General features: G+C 40.8%; 1 protein-coding gene across 2 annotated transcripts in view; it reads right to left on the bottom strand.

Moving 5' to 3' along the window:
- trim36 (tripartite motif containing 36) overlaps window positions 1-17,595 on the bottom strand; it is a 30,059-nt gene that overhangs the window by 8,571 nt on the left and 3,893 nt on the right. Inside the window, exons 1-7 of one of the 2 annotated variants that reach the window (XM_054731533.2) lie at window positions 13,452-13,603; window positions 12,339-12,573; window positions 6,981-7,327; window positions 6,184-6,330; window positions 2,796-2,891; window positions 1,787-1,924; window positions 1,592-1,707 (exon numbers count right to left, since the gene is read on the bottom strand). In XM_054731533.2, coding sequence (XP_054587508.1) covers window positions 1,592-1,707; window positions 1,787-1,924; window positions 2,796-2,891; window positions 6,184-6,330; window positions 6,981-7,327; window positions 12,339-12,573; window positions 13,452-13,490 — 1,118 coding nt within the window. In that variant the 5' untranslated portion in view covers window positions 13,491-13,603. Of the gene's footprint in view, window positions 1-1,591; window positions 1,708-1,786; window positions 1,925-2,795; window positions 2,892-6,183; window positions 6,331-6,980; window positions 7,328-12,338; window positions 12,574-13,451; window positions 13,604-17,595 lie in introns of those variants that run through there. The other variant, XM_015972793.3, reaches the window with a different exon arrangement.

Below are 17,595 nucleotides of genomic sequence, written 5' to 3'. Positions count from 1 at the left end.
TTGAACTCAGAAGATGCTCCTTGATGCCACAGATATGTGATATTTAGTGTGTTTCTTTATTTTACTCCAGAATAAGATTAAATTATTACAAAAGCAGTTCAATGTAGTTAAATTAGTCATGACGCACGTATGTGTGTGTGTTACACATATAGGAGTGCATGAGACAGCGTGGTTTCATCAAATCCATTCATCTTATTTCTTGGTTCAAGTAACGGCTCAGGAAAATAACTTATATTTCATAAATAATGAAGTCTTATTGTCTATGATAATGTTTTATCTCATCTTTTGTCTGGGAGGTGTAACTTATCATGATACAAGCCTTTTAAAACATATTTAAGTGTTACAAGAGGAGATAAATGCATGAATTAAAAGTTCATATTTGGAGACCAACCTTCACAGTTGAGGCTCACGCTGGTGAGGAGACACCGTTAGTTCTGGTAACACCTGGGCTCCCAAGGCCTGTTCTGACAGGATGGACGTTACGGGACCCTCAAGGATTCCAGTTGGATGATTGGAGGATTATTTAGGAGGATTGGAATGAACAAACTGATTTCAGTGGTGAAGGGTTAAATGAGTGAGTGAACCCACCTTAAGGGTCTCGTAACTCTGCTAACTTTAAAAATCAGCTGCTCTAAATAAGCATGAAGGTCAGAGAGGAGCTCTAGGATGGACACGGATAAAGGAACTGTAATGTAGAGGTAAAGTAGGGCAGGGCCAACGTTAGCAGCTGTCATACGGTCCATCTGAAATGTTTGACTTTCATTTAGTTTGTTATGTGACAGGTTAGAGCACAGTCTCATGTTAGAGTTGTCATGACAACATACCTCACATGCTGATGGCATCTAAAAAATAAATTGTTTTTCTCAAAATAAAGAATAATTTTTATCACAATTGAAACGTACAACAGGCTGCATGGTGGCGCAGTGGTTAGCACTGTTGCCTCGCAGCACGGAGGTCGCAGGTTTGAAACTCGGCTGCGGCCTTTCTGCGTGGAGTTGCGTGTTCTCCCCATGCATGTGTGGGTTTCCTCCAGGTAACCCGGTTTCCCCCACAGATCACAACATGCCCTATAGGTTAGAAACTAAGTCGCTTTGGATAAAAGCGTCTGCTAAGTAAATAAAAACGAACAATCCTAGAAAAACCTCGTCCAATCAATGTGCACATCCTGTTCTCACTAATTGGATAGAAATCCCCCCATCAAAACACACACACACGCGAATTGTGAACTGGCGTGATTTTGCACTCCTTAGATGTAGCCATCGTTACGCTGACAAAAATGTAACCAAGTAACTTTTACTTTGAGTACATTTTATTAACGATACTTTTTACTTTTACTTTATTAAAAATTTAGGGAAGTACTTTTACTTGTACGCGAGCAAAAAATGATCAAAGTATTGGTACTCATACTTAAGTAGGAATTTTAGTACCCTTTCCACCTCTGGTTGTATGCAACCAACAGAGCCGAGGCTCTTTGCATACATCTGCTTTAAAGACGTAAAACTTTCATCTTTAGGAAAAACTCCAAAATAAAAGTCAACATCCTCAAAATTCAACGATCATGTAGGAAAGTCAACATCAGTCTGAGGATAACCTGACGTGAAGCTGCTTCGCAGTTTGTACAAAGCAGGACTGGTCGGTCTCCTTCAGCACTTCCTGGGCGTAGCCCACCAGACCGCTGTTCTCCAGCATGCCCTGGTACTCCTCCACCTAAGGAACGTCTCAGTCAGCGAAGCTCTGATTCACATCTTAAATGTTGTCCATCTAGCTCTGGTTCTGCATGTCGTACCTGGGTTTTCAGGTGATCCAGACGTCTGTTACGAGACTGCTCGATGGACCGCAGCATCTCCGATTTCCTCTCTTGAAGAGTCTCGAACAGACGCTCAAAGTGCTCGTTGGCTTGCCGCTCTGCTTGCTGCCCGTTCTCCTTTAAGAGCAGCATGTAAATTACATGAGTGAAGCAAGCGATGAGAAAGTATTTTTACAACTGCAGGTTCAACATTTTATTTGGAGGAAAAAGCTTTAGTTTGTTTTTAACTAAAGAGTTTTATTGTAGGTTTTAGACCGACAGCCAAGCACCAAATCATTCATTTCCCTTTTCTGTGGTTTGCATCTAGTTTGTTTAGTGACATTAAATTCAAACACAAAAACACAACATTACATCGCTTCACCAGAAAACCAAACCTCCATTTACATAATTCCAAACGATTTACAGCTTTTGAAGCTCATGATTGTGTTACTTTATGAAACACTGACTATATCAAAAGAAAGAATTTGTTTTTCCCTGAAGGTTTTAAGATAAACATCCTAGAAATTTGATGTTTGCTGCAGGACTCCCTTGAAAAAGAGGTTTTAAATCTCAATGGGACTTTGTTTATAAAGATATTTCATAAGGAAATATTTTAAATACCCGTGCACCTTTTTCAAGCTTTTTCTGCACTTTACCATCAATTGTAATCTACATAAACAGTACAGATCGGCCTGAAATGACTAATTCACTTCTTTACCTCAGAAAAGTAAATGTTCTAAAAAAACAGCAGTAATATATCACAATAATGCCGCTCAAACACCGTTAAAACCCACTTTAAATTCAAGCATTTTTAATTCAAGCACTCAGAAGAAACCTGAAAAGATAAACAAGTTTTTTTTCCTCCAAAGAGTGACCCGAATTCAGATCCAATCATGGACGTTTGAATAAAAACACCAATATCTTTAAGTTCTAATCAGGAGAACAGAGCTGCGGCATCGGAGAAACTGTAAGGCATGTTTGCTGCAGTGGGATGACTCAGCGCTCTCACCTCCGTCAGATTGATGAGCCGCTCTAGATCCGTAATCTGAGTCCTGACCCGGTCTTCTTTGCTGATGAGGTAATGGATACTCTTGGCCAGCTTCTCCTGAGGAAAGAGGAGATCAGAACTATTCACAAAAAGCCTCAAACCACCTTAAATCACTCTGGAACCTCCATCCTAAATATTCATTTGAAACACTTCACAGCTCCAACTTTGAACAGTTATCAGACTTGGATTAGATGAATAATTTCCTCCCATCGGACGGAAAAGTGCAGCTCTGAGTGATGAATGGGTGAAATCTTCTGCACAGAAACCGGAACCTTTTTCTGACTGATGGAGGCTTCACCGACCACCAGAACATCAGAGCCAAGGTGAACCACGATCAGGTTTCAAACATTGCGCAAAACAAATGGTTTCATTAAATATTAAAAGGGACCCGTTATTTAGATCCACTCAGACAAGCGCACCAAATGTAACCGATTCCCATTTATCTGCTGAACATTACGTCTATTTGGCGTTCGTTTTAAATTAAATATCACTAAGCGTATTTTGTTTAGGGATGCTCAATATTGGCCTTTTTTCTAATATCCGATATTGTCCAACTCATGATTTCTGATACCGATATAAACCAATACCGATACATGTGGGGTCCCAGTAATGAAAAAAAAAATCATGTAGCCAACATCATATATGTATCATGAATGCAATTCATCAGTGCAAAATGACTTCAAATTTATGTTCGTAAGAGAAAAAAAAATCATGTTTTCATTCGTCTCCAACAGCAGCTGAATTTCATCACCGAATAATGGGAGAATGTCACATTTATAAAGATCTTCATTTAAGAAAATGGCGCCTTGGGTGAAGATTCCTGTTCTAGCTGGTTGCTAGCTGGCTACCTACAAGCAGCAGATCCTCTCTACACAGGGCAAATTCCTAATTAATCACAAGTTTTGCCAAATAAAACTAAAATCTCTAAAACCAAATCTGTCATTTTGAGAAAGGAGATGAAGCCGAAGAGTTTGATGGGTAATATGTGCATGGTATGAAAAGGTTGGGTCACTGAGTAAAAACGGATACCACATTTTGAGGCCAATATCGGCCGATAATATCGGACATCCCTATTATTGTTCTATTTTGTGTGTGTTATGGTAGATGAATGCTACTAGAATAAACTTAAGCAAATAATTTTCTATTTTGGTAACAATTTACAGTAAGGGTCCCTTTATTAGCCCAATTTAGTGCATTATTAAGCACTAATAAACAAAGGGTCCCTTATTAATGTTCTTGGTATTAACTATCAAGTGTCCTTTAGGATAGGACGAAGGGCCGAGGTGGTGGTGGTGGTGGTGGTGGGGGGGGTTGTTTAGCGATGCATTACATTTGTAACGGAATGAAATGACTGTTTTTTCCCCTCCTCTGCACAGGACTAGTCTGCACGAGATATGGTCTCAAGGTCTCATGCATTCCTTCTAACCTGCTTATTTTCAGCTCAACAGAAGAATGAAGAATGAACTCTTTTCTTTTAATTAATCAAAGAACTCTATTTTAATAAAGCTAATCCAACCAAGTGTTAGTCAATAAATAAGATGTGACCGATCTGTAAAATCTAAATATTAATTACTTTATTATAATCCTATAGATTATGAAGGTACTACGACTTTAAATGTTCCTACAGGACTGATTTCACGTAGCTGTAAAAGACACGACACATTACCTTCACTGATCCAATCAGAATCTGACAGATCTGACGGAGGCGTGGTTTTGATGGTGTTGGTAAATCTGTCAACTTTTCATTCGACCAGAAACCAAAACATCCGAAGTATAAAACTATGCCCACGTCATCTCTAACGCCAGTTCAAGCTTTCTAGAGAAGTTGTCGGAGTGGCCATCCGTAACTTTCTTCTTCAACCAAAAGAACCAACAACAAGCTGGAAAATTTGTTGCTGTTCCAACTGCTGCAACGGTTCCCTTCAGAATAAAAGCTGAACCATCAAGACCCAGGTCCGGGTCTCACCAGACGCCAACAAATTGTCGTGACCCAGAAGTATCTCGAGATGGGTGGTTGGTTGCCGTGGCTTCTACAGGCTCCGGCTCCATAAGGTCAAACTGGACTTTTACACCTCCTGATCTGGACTGGGACTTCCGCTCAGGGTATGTAGACCGGCAAATGGCGTTGAATGCGTTTATGAATCTCTTAATCAAAGCTTAATGCGAAGACATCACCTTCAGTTCCCATCAGAACTAATCGCTTCTTCGGATTTGCTGGTTCTGATCAACATCACACGTCATCCATTCAACGTCTCATCCACTTTAGTTACACCATACATTTAGTGCTTAAAGTCAGTCTAGTTTAATTTGTTAGTAATAAAATTCTTAACTTTTAAACTTGACTCTCTTCTGTTGTCTGAGTGAATACGAAGCGGTTATCTAATCCCTGCATTAAAAAGTTCCAATCTTCTGGTTTAAATAACCTCACAGATCCGTAAGGTGGATTTCATATTTCCTATGGAATCCTACGCCTTATGGCTTATTAAATAACATGCAATTTAAATCATTACACATAATATGGTTAAGCAGTTAATAGCTTGTTAATGCACTTAGTAACGTAAAAAGAGACCCTCGTAAAGAGTTACCTATATTTTTGTACTCAAAACATTAAATTTTGTTTAACTTAATTGTACAAGACAAATGGGTTATGGTTATATTTTTTGTATTTGGGTGTCGTGTCCTTGAACCTTTCAGTGGAGGCATACAGCTTGTGCTTTGTCATAAGGTAGTCCCAAGTCTAAAATGGCACCAGTGATTCTTTTCTTTTACTTATTAATTTCACTTGCAGTCGATATGATTACCGAGGTCACCAGCCAGAATCACTATTGAGTCATTTTAAATTCGTTGGTACCGTTCACTTGCATCGTTTTAAGCTAAAAGTACTGCTGGTCACAAAGTTTTCTCCAATTTATCTAACTATGTGGAAATTAGCAACCGACAATTTTCCTTTGGGGTGGAATATCCCTTTAAAGACCAACAGCCTGTACAGGTCAGACATTAATAATGGAACAGGAACAAGAGATTCAGGGACACGTCTGTGCTCGACGACGACATCCCTCCTCTGAACAAAATTTTGATTTTCAGACATAAATCAGAACTGGATCAAACATTTCCACCGACTCATCTTGTGACATTTCATCTCAATAGGTTCTCTTCTGAAACTAGAGATATTTAAAATATCAATAGGTCAAAGGTCCAGACTTGTTGCTTCCTCCTCCAACATGACACTTTAAACACTGTGTGCAAATTCAGATTAACCACAAGCCGGTACTGTGTTACACTCAACAGCTCCAGATAAACGTATCATATTCTTGACTGATTTACCAACTTCTCTGAAACAATCCGTTACCTTTAGGATCTTGTAAGCGCTGCTCATTGACGTGACTTTGTGGTTTGCATGGGAGCCTCCCAGCTTGCACAAGTGACACACTGGTCGTCTGCAGACCTCGCAGTACATGTTCACCTTCTCCATCTCGTGCTCAGGACACATAAGCACCTGGAACAGTTGGGAAAACACACACTTAATAATCCAGGCATAAATTAGATTAGTCTTGGGCACAAATGCTGCAGGCAGCTGCAGACTATACAGTTACATGAGCTGCATCACCTACAGAACCAGGAAGGAGGTGGCAGACGACCAGAAGAATGCGTGCGCATGTTCAGCTCTACAGAAAACATTACTGCATGGGTTTGACACAAAATACTCAAGGATAGCTGAAGAGAAACAGGAAGGAGACCTAAACTCTGAAGGTTCGGAGTATGTGGTCTAAAAATATCCACAAACTCGGCTGTTTTTTAATCCCCTCTTTAAGTCAAGTCAATGGTAAGCTGCTACAAGAAAACAGAAAAGTGCTAAATAAAATTATAAAATCCAAACTGACTTGCTTGTCGCTCAACTAAAGGAACTATTATATGTTTATACCATATAAAGGTCTACATGTCCATAATGAGTTAACTCATAGCCCACTAGAACCGTTTCACTCTGATGTCATCACAAGCCTCTCAATTCAATGGCGGGAATACCAGCAATCGGACTGACTGCTAGTGGGAGTTCTAGTTGTGTTAGAACTCTGGGAGTACAGTAACTAGTCAGTAGTAGTAAAGTAATTTTAGTCTTAGTAGCAAAAACCTCCTGATGCTACTTGCCTTGGGTCTAAAGTTGGTGGTGGGACCGACATACTCGTGTTGGGCTTTGGGCGTTCCCCAGGGATGGTGCAGCTTGAAGCACTCGTTACAGTAGCTAGCCTTGCAGTCCATGCAGCTCTTTGTCGCCTCCTGCTGCTGTGGAGGTTTGCAGATGTTGCACATGATTGCGATGGCGGCACGAGCGGCTTGTCGGTAGCGTTCGACGATGCTCTCCAGGGTGAAGTTGCGGAACAGCATGCTGATGCCGCGCTCACCCAGGTCGATGTCGTGCTGGCAGCCTGGACACGGGATGGTGGTGATCCTGGGAGTCACCGAGCCTCTGCGCCAGCCGGGAGATGAGATCGAGCCTGAAGGAGGTCAAAGGAACATGACTGAATAAAGGTCACCTGCAGGAAAGAGTCAGACCCTCAGGCAGTCACATTTCCAGTCTCATCTGAGGCCCCATTTGGACATGAAAGCAACAGTGTGCTTGAATTACAAAAATCAAGTCTCTGATAAATGTCAACCCCATTTGTGTCCGATTCTGGAGCGAGTTACGTCACCAGCTGTGACCTGCCAAGTATGATCTTGAAAGACTTCACAAAACACGACCTCAGCATGTTTCCCTTTGGGCTTTATTTCCACAAGACAACCACTCAGAGACATGAGTGTATGGGGGAGACCCAGTACAGGCAAAGCAAAGAGCCGTTGTCTTTCATGGAACAAAGTCCAGAAGTAGAAACCATCCAAGAGAAGTGGAAGAACAGCGGGGAGGGATGGGATACGGGGAAGCCATGGAGGACAGCATCCTCTGAGCTTTTGGAAAATGTTGTTCAACGTGGACAACAGGAGTGACGCCTGTTTGAAGTGCACACAATGATCTGGACACAAAATAAAAAACCCATTCTGTTTACCTACAGAATGATTGGGAAAATAAACAAACTTAGTAGAAATTAATCTTTTAAATGAAAAAAATATTTATAAATAATCAAATGTCCAGTTCAATGCATCAACACTTCCATTAAAAAACCTCTTGAAGCAACAGCTGTCCACAAACACACACACACCGATCTTGTTACTGATGCAGCAGCATCACAACAAGGCAGCAACACAACATGAAGACCACATCACAAACAAGTTTACCACACCAAAAGCGTCAAGTTCACACAAAAATATAAATATTGCATCACGTCTTTGGGGGGCGGGGGAAGCGAGGAGTGCTGGATTTATCTCAGTTTGCGAGCCAGAATTGCTGCTCCGTTTCCGAGGACCTGAAAATTAAATCAAACACTCCTCAGATGAGCGAAACACAAGGAGGCCACTTCACATTTCTGCAAAAACACAAAAAGGTGCAGCTGAAGGAAAAGCTGTGAAAGCAACAGGTGAAAGGTGGAGCCACGTGCATGCCAGGTTAAAGAGAAACTGGAAAACTACAGAATCCAAACTGCACATAAGAGCTTTCCCACAAAAATGTGTCTGGTGAGAGATTTATGGTGTGATGTGAAGATGATGATTTAGGATAGAAAAAAATATATATGAAAAATAATTTAAGCCAACTAAATAAAAAAGTCGAAGGTCATTTCTTGTCCTGCACAAAAAAAATATTAAAAATAAAATAAAAAAAACTTTATTCAGACGGCGTTCGCTGACTCAGAATAAAAAGGTGCAAGTAAACAAGATTCAGGCAGGATTAGCCTGCAGCAAAGTGTCTGGGTGAATTTGTGGATCTGCAAAAGGAACCAGAGCGGACAGCTGACTAGGGCCAATCGCTGCAGAGCTGAACCCTTCATTCCTTCTCCGTGAGCTTCAGCTCTAAGATACTAAATACTAAATAATTCTCTTCTACAGACGAGCCTAGTTAAGTTTAGATAAATGAAACATTTTCTTCCACAGATGCTGCCATTGTAGAAAATGTGCATGTTTTTAATCTATGATTTACTGAGACTGGTCTGCTTCGTTGCCATTAACTATTTTGTATTTATTCATATATCAAAATGAAAAAGTATAATTTTACCTCATGCCGCTATTGTTAAACTTCTGTGCATGTGTAACTTGACCTATGCTGGAGCTGTTGTGCAATATGGAGTAACCTTTAGGGATGCACTATAGCAGCATCAATGTCGGTATCAGCCGAAGTTGGTCTTTTTTTTTTAACATATCGATATCGGCCCGATAATTATAACTTGCCTGTTATTAGAAACAGATATTTTATTAAAAACGTGTTTATCCATCTCAGATGGTGAGGGGGGTGATGATGCATAATTGTTCAGTCATTTAACGGTAATAGTAATCATCTCAGAAGCTTAAGTTGGTGTGTGTGTGTGTGTGTGTGTGTGTGTGTGTGTGTGTGTGTGTGTGTGTGTGTGCGTGCAAGAATCTGGTTATGCAAATGCATTAGCAAAAGAGGGGATACGATGAAATGCAATACTAAAAAGGTCAGACAAAACTTTAGACTGAACTTCATTAAAAGCTCAGGTCGGACGTTTCTACAACACATCTGGTGTCATCATGAGATCTTGTTCAGTGAAAAAGACGGTGATAAAACCGCTGTCACCTAGGAGTCAGACTCTAAATTGCATCACACAAAAACAAGCGTTGACATGTAAATCCTCAATTTAAAATCAAGTTAAAAATACACTGCTTTTATACATCGATTCAATATCTAAACACGAAATATCGCCATTTCACAATCAGTGTATTATTTTCTTACATCCCAACCTGATTTACTGTAATACATGTAATTATTGTTTATAACAATGATTTTAATATCAATTTATACATCCCTGATATCTTAATTTACCATTTTACTTTATGCTGCCAACCATGCTATTCTGTCTTAAGATGCCATTTTTGAACCATAAACATTTTTATGCTTAACATGCGCTGTCCTTTTACAAACAGGCAAACCTACCTCAACTTATTTTTATTTAACAGATTTAATGGTTTCCTCACATTGGTTTTACTACATCCAAGGAAAGAAAAACAAATTTTTAAATGCAGCTAAAGATTCTTATTGATGAAAACACTTCCTACAAAACACAAATGTTGCATTAAATGTTAAAACACTTGATTCATGGCAAGCTCGTGTGTGTGTGTGTGTGTGTGTGTGTGTGTGTGTGTGTGTGTGTGTGTGTGTGTGTGTGTGTGTGTGTGTGTGTAACCTGGAGACAACACAAACCTACATTTATCCTCCTAAATAAAAACGCTTTACTCTCCTCTGATTTATGAAGTGAAGTTTATCCTGCATTCCTGTTTCTATTCAACTCCCCGGAGACCTCCACACCAATTCTGATACTTTAAATTCCTTTTTTTCTTTGGCACTAAGAAAATAAAACTGTTCGCAGTCAGAGTTCATCTGTTTTGTGTGTGTTTAACGACTTGGTGAATATTTTAGAGTCATCAGGACCTTTTAGGCGAGTTTGTAAAGTGGAAGTAGAACGTGGAGAAAGAGGCAGAACCAAACTGGGGTTTCACAGGGGTTCTATAGCAACACTGTACTCACTACTACAGATACTCAAAACACGGAGCCCGCGTCTACCTCGACCTCCGCACGACCTTCGCACTGTGGCTGCAAGCAATGAACAGAGAGGTGAGGTGAGACCAACAAGAACAATGAAACGGCATGATGTGGAGTCCAGCCTTGGTGGGATGGAGGCAAAAAGCCAATTTAAGCAACAAAAAGAGAAGAAAAACAAAAGCTCAGAAAACACCACATGAACATTTAAAAGCAGACAGTGTGAACCTTTATATGATTATTATTTTTATCCATCACATCTTATGAACAGGATCGAGCTCAAGAACTTGGAAATTTCAAAACGTCTAATTTTGCCATCACTTCCAACCCCCCCCCCCCCCCCCCCCCCATCCACCCAACAAACAGCCTTGGGTCTTTTCTTTCCCTTCATCCAATCCCTCATTCATTCTTTACAGGCAGGTCGCATCTCCATGGATACCAGATATCTGATCTCCTGGTAGCTGAAGCAGAAAAACAGCTTTGTCCCATTTAGGGGTTTGTGTTCAAAACTCCCAAACGTGCACAATAAATGCGTCCTAAAAAAAAAAAAAAAGAAGGAATTCCACAAGATCCATGCTTAATGGAAACTCTCAAAGAGGAGAACTTTCTCTAGCCAAAAGCAGGACTTGACCATTTCCTGCACTAACAGATAGAGTCCTGTGTGTGAAGAATGAACTCGTTCAAGGCCAGAGAAGCAAACCGAGGGAGTGTTAGTTTTTTGGTAGGACTTAACCCAAAGCTGAAGAACTCATTCATTCATTTATTTACTTCCCCTGAGATACTCCGGGGGTTTCTGTCGCTCTGGCTCTTCGAGTCGGGTCAACGTGGCATCTAGCTTAATAAAACTGTTACTAATTCCAGCTACAGCTTTTTAAATCAAGATTCACATTATACACATTTATTTCAACAGGGAAAAAGTCCAAATCAGGACAAAATTTGAAAGACTGTTTGAAAAAAAATATGAGGTTTCAGCTTCCTTTATTTCTTTTCTAGATCTTCTCCCAGGCTGATCAGGAAAGCGTCGTGGGACAGAAGTAAACCTATAAAATAAATCTTCCCAAGAAGAAAAGTTGGCACTCACACACAGCTGTGGTCCTGAGAATAGCCTGCAGCCCAAAGGAGCTGCCTCGTCTCACACCGTTCTCAAAGCTTGGGCCCAGCAGTGCCACGAGCCGAGCGGTGAACTTACATCGATCCAACTACCTGCAACCCCCAACCAAACGCTCAGACTAAACGTTTAAAAAAGGAGCCTACAGCTGTGCAGACTTCTCTCGTGTGCTCGTAATACTCGGCTGTAAATCTGATTAAAGGTGGATTGGAGGATGATAGCTGTTATTTCTTACTAGACTGGGGGGGATGCTTGACGCCTCGGGGGCGTTTGCAGGAGACAATTAGAGGTTCTTGTCAACAGTTGTTTTGCTTTTTCATGTAGACACAAAAGCTCATCTAGCTCCTCTGCCTGATGGTGCCGGTAAAGAAAAGTGTTGTTAATCTGGGGCAAGAATGAGAGGAGGGGCGCCGTCTGCAGCAGTAAAACACCCCCGTATACAATACTTGGCCTATTTGCGCTCCAAAGCCTGGTCACTCATTTGCATCGGCTGAACATTTGTTTATTAGTTCAAGAGCGTGACAATCTTTTTTTGTTAGTTAATCAAATTATTCCATTGGTTTTTATTTGCAAAATAGTTCCCCTGCACACACATTTCCACAGAAACTGGGTTGGTCCGTTCACACCTGTTGAATGCATAAGAAAGCTACAAAATGAAGACGCAACAGAAATTTTGCATGAGTGGAAGCAAATGAAAAAATTTAATTTTGTTCCGCGTGGCCTGAAAAATGGACATCACTCCCCCGTTCTTCCCTACCTGATCTCACGAGCCGGTCCAGCCTCTCCATGGAGGGCGAGGGCACCCTGGACCTGGGGCTGCCCGGCATGGAGCACTCGGAGCCAGCGTCGAAGGAGTCGTCGTGGTTCAGCATCAGCAGCTCTTTGACGCATTTGTGGCAGATGCTGTGTTGACAGGGCAGGATGAGCGGGTGGGTGAAGAGCTCCTTACAGATGGGGCAGATCAGCTCCCGCTCTATGTTCTTGATCGGAACCTGAAAACAGACACGATCGCTGTCAAAATCACATTTTCTTTAGTTTTTTCATCCAGTTCACAAGAAAAAAAAATATGTTAAATAAAAGTAAATTATTACATGCAGTTGTGTACAGTTAAGTCCTCATTTGTTGAAATTTTGCAGCCAGACTCAAGTTTTTTATTTTTTATTGATCTGGATCAGCAGTTCACCAGAATTTTTCAAAGATTAGGAGGGGTAAGAATCTTTAAATAAAGCAATACTGCAACCGTTTTTACTCCCATAACACAACTAAACAATGCAGGTATAAACTTTCACGGCTAACCTGTAATTTAAGGAGCAACAACATTTCTGTGGCATGCTGGAGGAAAAACAAGCTTTTGTGTCACATTTTAAGACCAAATACTGGCTTTTGTTCACAAAAAACACACTAAACAAGCAGCAATCAGCCAGCATGTCCTTACAATGTTTCTGACTGCATTACATAAGACAGGATTAACTCTAAATACAGAAGACAAAAGAGATTAAATACTAAAAGCTCACGTTCCAACACAAATAAAGACAATAAATTGAGTTTACAGGCCAGTAGAGACTTGATTGTTGATTTAAATCAGGTGGTGTGATTAAAAATTTCCTTATAACAACCTTCCTGCTGCTCTGAGCGCCTCTCTCTGTTAGACTTTAATCAAACAGGAAAATAAGGAAGTTTAAGCACAAAAACGTACTAAAAACAGCAGCCAGAGGCGAGTTACTTCATTAAAACTAAACAGTAAACAAAGGCTGGAACAATGAATGGATGAACAACTTCCCACGGTGACTGGCTGCTGCTCAGAGCAGCTGCAGGCTGTTCAAACAATGACCGAGTCTTCCTCACAACTCCGATTTCCTCCCAAACTTACCGCCATAAGGCTGCTGGGCCGCATCGCTGCGGTGCTCATGATGACGATGGGACGTAAATAGGTTAAAAGCTCCGAGAACGACGTTAAAGTGTCAGCGAGGTTTGTCGGTCGGGCGCGAGGAGGAGATGCCGACAACGGCCGGAGGGGGAATTTAAATAGTGACGCAGCAGCAGCCGGCTGTCCTGATGAATCAGCTGCAGTCAGAGCACACACCCGGATATAAGGCAACACAATGTCTCATGTAATCATGTGAGGCACGTCGCCGTCGTGTGATCGAATTGCTATATATTTTTCTAAATCATTAGTTTATGCGATATAAACAATAGCAAAAATACATTCTTAAACTAAATATCCTAAAAAGCAATGAAACTGAAAAAAGTACAAGTACTTTAAGTACTTAATGACTGTACTTAAAGAGCAAGTCACCCCCAAATAAACTTTTTTTTGCTGATAAACTAAATAAACGAGTGTCTAATTGTGCTGCTGACACGTGCAGTCAATAATTTGGCACTTCAGTGCATCTTAGTTAAAATTTAAATATTCTGCCTAAAATTGGCAGTGTTGTGCCGTTGTCAGGTAAAAAAAACTCTGCACTGTATTTTAATTTAAATCTGCCACCGCTATTGGCTGAGAGGTATGCTATGATGTACTCTGGTACATTATGATGTCACAATGCTGTTGTGAGCCTGTGTGTGTGTGTGTGTGTGTGTGTGTGTGTGTGTGTGTGTGTGCGTGTGTGTGTGTGTATTTGTTAGCAGCTCCTCCTTCTCGGTCTGCCAGGCAACAGCATTTGTTGCATTTTTCAAACATGAAGTGGGAGTGGAGTTAGACTCTGTTAGGGGATGACTTGCTCTTTAAAGTGGCATTGTGTAGTTTCCTGATGACAGGGGCAGTACATACATACATTTCTGGGTAGTATTACACCATATCACCGTGACTGTTGCTAGTCTAAAAAGACATTACACAAATGTTGTTACCTGTGTGGCGGAACGCATGCAAGGCTTTGATGGTATTTTAGTTAATTCTATAGAGCGAAATGCAATGCCGATTGTAGTTTCCTGGCGCTGTAGTTTCCGGATCTGCTCTGGGTCCTGCGCCTGCTGATGATGTCATCATACCAGAATTCAATTCAGAATACATAGCATCTCTTTTTCGATTCTGTTCTTTCATAGACGTTTTGCGAAGTGTTTACCTAAATGAACATCAGTAAGTCGTACACATGGACGTAATTTTCACTTTAGAAGTGGGGGGGACACGGGGGGGGGGGGGGGTATCTTAGTATGCTCTAATGGGAAACAGGCTTCAACACAAACGGTTGTTTTACGCTTGGTCCTAGAGCTCAACCAGTGTCGATTTAATATAGCGTAATATTGTTTTTGGATGGTAAAAAGTGCAGGGGTCAAAACTTGACTTTGGAAAAAGTGGGGGGGACATGCCCCCCCCCAAAAAAAATTACGTCCATGGTCGTACATCCAGCCAATCATCTGGCGCGACGTCATCTGGATGTGTAGGACCCCGAGCCAGCCAGAAGGAAACATGACATCTAATATAACGTCCCCCAAAGATGCTAGACCCGTGCTCTTTGTACTTAAAACCCACTTTTTATGATCATATGTTACAAAACGGCCATTGTTTCTCAATGACTGGGCATACTTTTATTCATTTTCAGCAACATTTCGATACATATTTCTAGAGACTAAAGGTAAAAATACAAATTGTTACTTTAAAGGTGCAATATGTAGAATTGAAGCAAAAATGGCATTCTGTGGTAAAATTTGGTTACTGCAACCATGTTAAACAACTCTGGAGCTTTTTGCCGGACGTCGTCAAATTACAGTTGCCTGCATTGCAGTATTAGCTCACAGGAGACACGGTAACCCCACACTCACTGATGGTAAACAGTTGTTACATCCCTCCTTCTTTTGTTTTGAAAGGCGAAAAACTGACAATCCCCGCAGCCAGCTGGATATGAATTTTGTTTCAGTATAACCTTCATTTCAAAATGACTGAAACATTAAGATTCTTTTCGGATTTTCTCACTGTCAGATTCTTACTATTTCCTTACACACTGCACCTTCAAAGGTTGACTACGTAACACGAACACCATAGCAACATCTAGTGTGTTGAGGTTGTAGCTGCAACAATACAAAAGGAGGTTTCCAAACGTTGGGATACCAGGTTCGCTGCCAGTATGTGAAGTGACCAGCCAGTACCATGTCCGGTGGCGAATCGTACGGGCTCCTAAGGCTAGGTTGAAGTTGAGAGGGTACAGGGCGTTCTCTGTTGCGGGTTCGAAACTGTGGAACGCACTGCCCCTAACTATTAGGGGCTCTCCATCAGTAGAAGTTTTTAAAATGAGGCTGAAAACCTACTTTTATGATCTGGCTTTTAATTCTGTGGGTTAGCAATTGTTAATGTTTTATATTTTGTGATTCTTATTTGTGGTTTTAATTATGTCTGTGGCGCTATATGTTTTATTGTTTTATTCTTTTGTTGTACAGCATCTTGGTGGCATGCTCATGCCTGTAAGGTGCTTTATAAATAAAGGCTGAGATGAGTTCAGTTGAGGATAAGGACTAATTTTCACTAATATTTTTATTTTACAACAGTATTTAATATTAGAACATCTTCTGGGCTCAAAAGCAGCTGCTTGACTTGTCAAGTTCGTCATTTTCCACAGTGCCAGCCTCGCTGTGCCGAGCAGACTGTTTACCGTATTTGGCAACCTGCAATGCCCTCCGATTGGCTAACTGCAACGCAACTCCACCTCTGACTCCATTTGCTTTGCGGTGTTGATAATTTATCTCCACAAATAACACAAGCCTGGAGGAGTTGCTAATGCTAACAGTTACTTTCTGCTAGTAGAGACGTTCTCTGCTGTGTCCTGGACGCCAAACCAAGAACAGTTCTCCTCGTTGTGAGCCAAGAAGGATGAGTCCATGAATGTGGCGTAGATCTGTCAGGATTTTCTAAACCAAGCGTTTTCTCATCCATTCTCTATCAGAAGCTAATGCAGGAAATAGAAGACTATTTCCATGTTCAGCCTGCATGTAGACTCTGAGTGACTGATCGCTTTCAAAAATATTAAAGTAAAAAAAAGTTTCTCAGTGAACCTGGACTTTAAAGCACTTATCTGTACTTTCCACTCCTCTACGTTTTCTTAAAAGCTTTTAGAAGTGAAAAGTGCTCTATTGTGTTGATGGAGCCCAGCAGCACACTCCCTTGCTTATGCTGGACTGCAGTTACAAAGGTAATAGTAACAAACAATGCAAATGTTAGTTCAATACTTTTACTTTTTTACAAAATTCATACTTTAATACTTTTTACTTCAGTCAGAAACTTCTTGGATATTTCTACTTATTCTCAAGTAATAATTTTACCCCTTTATCTGCACTTTTACTTAAGTAAAAAAAACATCAAATACTTCTTCCAACACTGCTCTAATCACACTCCTTCTAATGGATTAGATCAGTGGTTCCCTACTTATCTACCTCCCAAGAGGGTCACCATAATTTGGTCTGTGAGGTTTTGAGGTTACCAAAATTATATTTGTAAAAGATTACATTAAAAAATCCCAGTGACACATCCATTAGTAAAATCAAAACTGTGTAAGAGTTATAACTCTGTATATATGTACAATTAATCACTTTTAATAGGTAGAAGTTGGGGGTCCTGGCTTGTCTTGGACATAGGCAAGGGGTTCCTCAAGGAAAAACGGTTAGGAACCGCTGGATTAGCTAATCAGCCCTGCCACATCAAATCAACTCGTGCATCTAAATATGGCGAAGCTGATGAAGCACCAGAATAGGGAAGAAAATGGTGTAAGAAAGAGAAAATGTCCACTGGGAGGCAGCTGTTCAGAAGAGACTGGGCAGGCAGATTTGACACGAAAGGCAAGAGAAGCGTGAATAACTTGTTCCAATCAAGGTTTGCAGAATAGCATCTTTATCACAACTGAGATGAAGAGGAACCACAGCAGAGATTGACTGATATGGGTTTTTCCTATTGCTGATACCAATGCTAATATGTGGAGATCATGGCCAGCTAATGAACAATAGAGGCAATTTTTTGGCCTCCTATCTAGACATTTTCTGTCTTTTCCACATGCTAATTTCACTAACAACAACAGTGGATGCACAACATT

This window comes from Nothobranchius furzeri, chromosome 17, assembly GCF_043380555.1.
Source record: "Nothobranchius furzeri strain GRZ-AD chromosome 17, NfurGRZ-RIMD1, whole genome shotgun sequence".
Taxonomy (NCBI): domain Eukaryota; kingdom Metazoa; phylum Chordata; class Actinopteri; order Cyprinodontiformes; family Nothobranchiidae; genus Nothobranchius; species Nothobranchius furzeri.
This window is presented reverse-complemented; position numbering and strand designations above follow the sequence as displayed.